Source organism: Acanthisitta chloris, unplaced genomic scaffold, assembly GCF_000695815.1.
Source record: "Acanthisitta chloris isolate BGI_N310 unplaced genomic scaffold, ASM69581v1 scaffold25462, whole genome shotgun sequence".
NCBI lineage: Eukaryota > Metazoa > Chordata > Aves > Passeriformes > Acanthisittidae > Acanthisitta > Acanthisitta chloris.
In genome coordinates this window covers 68,675-74,086 of record NW_008660267.1, presented here as the reverse complement: position 1 = coordinate 74,086, position 5,412 = coordinate 68,675, and the positions used below count along the sequence as shown (strand labels likewise).

Genomic DNA, 5,412 nt, shown 5'->3' with positions numbered 1-5,412 from the left:
AGTCAAGCTGAGCAAGAGGAAGTCAAGGTGAGCACCAGACAGGGGTGAGGAATGGATGTCAGGGCACATCCAGAGAGACATGTGTGTGACCCTGTGGGACAGCAGCCATCAACACTTCTGCTCTCTACAGGAAATACCATCAAAGAACAAGGTCACAGAATGGGAGAATGGTCATGGTTCTGATTCTGAAAGTTGAATCAGGAAGGCAGACTGCTATTTCTGTGTGTAGTCTCTCTAATTTTTGTATGTTTCCACTCGCAGCTTACCATCTCTATATCATGGCTCTGAAATTTTAACATGCTGCATGCTTGTTAAAAGATCTACTGGAAAGGTTAAAGAGACAGAGTCCCTCTCCTCATTCCCTTAAGCCATTGTGGCCCCGTATACTCTATGAAACAGTGCCAGGCAGGGGAAAACTGATTGCAATATATAAGTTACTGATTACCTCCTTTGGTAAAAATTTTAAAAGAGATTTACTGGGTCTTCCATCTCCAACTCCTGCTTTCCCTGCATAGGCCTGGAAAACTCCTGTGCTCCCAGGACACCGACAGAGACTCTCCCCACCTTTCATATACCTCTCACCACACGTTGAGACCTAGAACATTTATAGTCCTCCAAAGCCCAGCAGAGGATGTAGTCTCTCCATTGTCACCATACCTTCATTAATTCAAAGACCATGTGAAAAATAATTAAATCTCCCATACAAAACATAAAAAGCCATCTTAAACATATGGAGAGTTAGTAGAACATCTGAAATGAATGATAATTCAATCAGAAAGAAACTTACTTTTTGTCTTCAGGTTTAATCACAGATGGATCTGTAAGGTTTTCCCCAACACCTACAACAAACCAACAGGGTGTGTGTGTGCATGTCTTACAAAGGAAAGTAGTCATAATCTGGTACTTAACAGAAATGTAATTGACCATTTTCTTTGCAGATTATGAAATGTCACAGTTAAAGTGGTCATGAGCTGAAAAGAAAATGCTGGGAGTATGAAAATCTGTTAAGTATTGGCAAGCATATATAGTTCTTATTACAGTCCTGACTTCAGCAGCTTTGAAGTTTATTTATATGCAGATGGAAGGCATATGTTGAAGCTCAATTAACTAACTAAAATATCACCAACAAAAAGACCGCTATTTTAGTTGGAGTAAAGGTATGGATCACATGTGGACCTTACAAATATCAACAGATCTACTCTCAGACACATGCTCTTCAAGGTAACAAACACAAGCCACAACTTCATGATGTGCAAATGTTTGGGTCTGTTATCTCTTTCTTTAATCTGGGTGGCCATGGAAGCTTATTCAAAAATAATTTCATTAGGATACCTGAATGCTGAAAAACTTGCGGTTTTCCCCAAACTCATGGCATACTACCATTTACCAAAAACCTCTGTTCTTATATCTGAATAAATCACTGCACTGTCATACTAATGAAAAAAATCTATGATCATACGACCATGAGATATGCAATTATTTTTACTTCAACATAGTAAATTTATGTTCTCCAGCAAAAACCAGTGAAGATTCTGGAAATAGCACATTGTGACTGAAATACTCACAAAGTGCAATGAAGTGCAATGAAGGGCATTTCAATTGAGTAAATTAGGCAAAATATGGTGTATATATATGTATGTGGAGATGGCCCTGGTATTATATAGTAAATTGTGATATGGATTCATCCTATTAGAACTCTAAGGGGAGCAGCCCTTGCACTTTTCCTAAACTCCAGATTAGAGAATTGAAGATAAAACACAAGACCAAAACTAGAGCTGTTTTCAGTTTGTTTGAGATGGAAATTGAAGCTCCAGTCTTGATGAGATCTACATATATGTTTAAATTCTCCTTGTTTGAGCCAACACAGTTGGTCTGGAAGTGCTGAGAGATGTATAATAAACCCAAGCAAACTTCAGACAAATTCTAGTAGGCTACAGTGAAGACACACCTACCTTTCTGTACCTTTTCTCCATGTGCAACTAAAGCCAAATGAAGGCAAGGATGGGTTTAGAGGTTTATTTTGCATAATAAGTCTTCTGTAATTCACAGCTTCTGGATGATTCAAAATGTAAATATGTTAAGTCTCTGACTACCCATACATATTTCCCTTGACACAAATGACAAACAATAATGTTTATACTGTTTGATGGGTGATGTTCATCCTCATAACCATGTAAACTCTTTTATCTCCTCAAAATATGCCATCTTCTCACTTACATATATATAGTAAAATGATCACATGCTCTTTGAAGGAGTCACCAGACTTCCGGAATAACATTCAGGCTTACACCTTACGTAAACCACTTACAGATGTATTAATATGAACAATAAAAAATCCAGATAGCAGTTCACACTCTGACAGATATACATATACATTAAGTGTGCATACATACATGAGTACACTTGAATCTCTGTATTATTTACATATCCTAAGGAAAATGAAAATATTTTAACTGTGAAGTGGGTTTTTTGGGAGCTGGCTGAAATGTTCCTGCACACTTTATCTAACTGCTCTTTTGCCCAATCACCCCAGAGAGATTTGAAGCAAAATTATTTTCCCATTACACCTACATTAACCTAGACTTTTTCTGTCAATACTCATTTATCATACAACATATATCCAGGAGTTTATTGAGCTTTGCATTTTATCATGTGAGTGAGAATTTGGTCCATTCCTCAATACTAAATTCTCCTTTGAGATAATCGTTTTTCACTTGGTTTCAAATAGTATTCCCATTCGAGTAGTCACCTTGCAAATCCAGGACAAGGAGCTCCCCACGGGTGTACACATAGGTCCAGTGCGAGAAAGCCAGCATCAGTTCTTCCAGCGAGCTGCTGGGAATAATCTCATCTCCGTTGTTGTTGTTGTATTTCCGAAATTCACCAGTCATATATTTCTCAATGGTCAGCCACTGTTTTGCTGAATGGCAGTAGATGAGGAAAACTTCCAGGAACCTGTAGGTATTAATGCTGTCTATCAGGAGCTGGCAGGGTAACAAGCATCCTTACAGTAAGCACATAACATGATGCAGAGCAAATATACCAAAAAGGAGGACATGTCTTCCCTGGCTGAAGCATCTTGAAAAGCAGGAGGTAATAAATGGTACACAGATCAAAGGCTTTCTTGGTCTGATAACTCTCCAAACAAAAAACCTGATCAGAAAGTATAGTTTATGAACAAACACCACAATCTGATTTGCTCCAGCCCACTGTAAATGAGCTATATCAAACTGTCTTATGCAAATTGTATAAAAAGCAATTATTGCTTAAGTCTAATGAACAGCATGTTTATGTTGCCATCACAGGTAGCTATAAAGACAAAGTTCAAAGCTGCCTACCTTTCCTGTTAATAGTTCATTAATTATGATTTAATTGTCTAAGCAGCAGCTATTGCAACCTGCTACAGAAAAGGAGGCAGCACTAGATCTGGAACACAGCTGAAGAGAGAAATCTTTGGCACCTAATATTTAAAGACACCGGACTTACCTTGGAGTATAGGGAATAGTATGAGGCTTCACTTGGTTGAAGATATACATTAACTTCTGGGCAGCCCTTTGTTGTTGGATCTCCTGAAAAAAATTAATTCATTTTATAAACATCATTTTCATGAAGAAAAGTGTCATGAATTTGACAAAACAAACATACATACACATCCTGATTATATACTGTTTACAAATGGGAAATGCATCTTCCCTAAAACTCTGTTTCTTCCACAAGATAACATCAAACCACGTATCAACCATGCTGAAGTCATTAACATGTAAGCAGTGTAATATTTAAGGCACATCAGGCTAGACCAGCCAGCGTACATTCAGGTCTGTACTCACCCTCAAGCAGAGATGCAACACAGTGCCATCATGAAAGATCTTTTGCCAAGTTTGAACCACCTCTGGCAGAAAAGACTTCACAATAAATACTTGTCCCAGCTTTAATACATGATTCTCAGACCAAGTACAAATGACCTTCATGGCCCTCCGCAGACCCCCATCCATCTCCTCCTGTGACAACACTTGGATCATTGCAGCAGTACCACAGTGGGACCAGGAAGACATGCTTTTATCAAGGTTCATAGGTGAACTTTCTTCCAACTGATAGACTGTCACTTCCTCACCAGCTTAAATACAAGGAGGTTTTGTTAGCAAAAGCCATATGTTGCAGAAATAGAAGAGAACAACATTTTGATTTGGTGTCTTAAAATAACATACCGCTTTACACACCTTCGTAAGCCATACTTTTTTGAAAGAGAGCCTTTTTAACATAACTCTTCATCTCTCTGAAAACTTCTCCAGCCTAGAGTTACACTATTTACAACATACATTCTTCTACTACGATTGTAAGTGGTCCAAGAGCTTGTATGGCAAGCTCTAAATAGTGATGAATTTAAGACCTCCTGGATATTTCCACGGAAACAAAGCTCACTGATATTCTACTCCACAGTAGTCATATGCCACATTTTTTGAAAGTTCTTAAGGATGGCTAAGCTTTAAAAGCACATATTTTTAAAGGGTCACCATTTTTATCTCCAGTGTATGAACTCTAAATATCCTGCATGTAGCTTCATCTCTTTATGAACTTATGTGGAAGAGGAATTGTTAGTAAGACTTGTTTTAAATTAGCAACGATTCATGGAACATTCACAGTGCTTTTAACTGTGTTTAACAAACAAAAAAAAACCCCAAAATTCCACAAAACACCAAACAAACTAGCAGGAGAATAACATCTGAAACATTTGTGTGTTGCAAACAGCATTGAATCTTCTAGGCAAAAAATCTTAGTTTAAAAATAGTAGTTAAAATAATAGCTTAAAAAATAGTTTAAAATATACTTCAGAAAAAAATCATGACTTCAAGGCAAACAAACACACAGAGCTTGTAATAGTTACTGACTAATGAATTAGAGGGCTTTAATTTTGAACTTGATATAAAATTGACTGTAGTGAAGAGTGCCACCTTTTGGCACAGACAGCTGGGTAGTTTCAAAAGTGGTAACTTGGCCATGACCAGATGAGCTGGGGAAATTAGGTTGAAAAGGACATTCCTAGGAGAAGCAGCTAAAGCAAATTAACAGGATGCTTACAGTGGTATTCTAAATTAAGATTTAAATTTTTCTCAAAAATTACAATGTTATTTGCAATGCACAAATGTTTCAGATGTTCTGCCCCTGCTAGTAACGTTTTTTCTGAAAGCAGAACCTAGTGAGCTTGAACTCAATTGCCCTGTTCCCCTGTATAGTAGTAATAGCATTCCCACCTTGCAGCAGAATCAAGACACCTTTCTATTGCCACCATTTGTAAACTAACAAAGAAGTGGACTGATTTTTTTAAACCTGGCTTTCTGTCGTGGTTTAACCCCAGCTAGCAACCAAGAACCACGCAGCCGCTCACACACTCCCCCACCAACAGGATGGGGGGGA

The 5,412-nt window shown here is 37.9% G+C and overlaps 1 protein-coding gene across 1 annotated transcript in view; it reads right to left on the bottom strand.

The window, feature by feature from the left end:
• Window positions 1–787: 787 nt before the first annotated feature.
• TRPM6 (transient receptor potential cation channel, subfamily M, member 6) overlaps window positions 788–5,412 on the bottom strand; it is a gene marked incomplete at its 3' end in the record, with an annotated part of 64,692 nt that continues 60,067 nt past the window's right edge. Inside the window, exons 35-38 of the mRNA XM_009069766.1 lie at window positions 3,828–4,114; window positions 3,487–3,569; window positions 2,750–2,955; window positions 788–839 (exon numbers count right to left, since the gene is read on the bottom strand). Of these exons, the coding sequence (XP_009068014.1) occupies window positions 788–839; window positions 2,750–2,955; window positions 3,487–3,569; window positions 3,828–4,114 (628 nt within the window). The remainder of the gene's footprint in view (window positions 840–2,749; window positions 2,956–3,486; window positions 3,570–3,827; window positions 4,115–5,412) is intronic.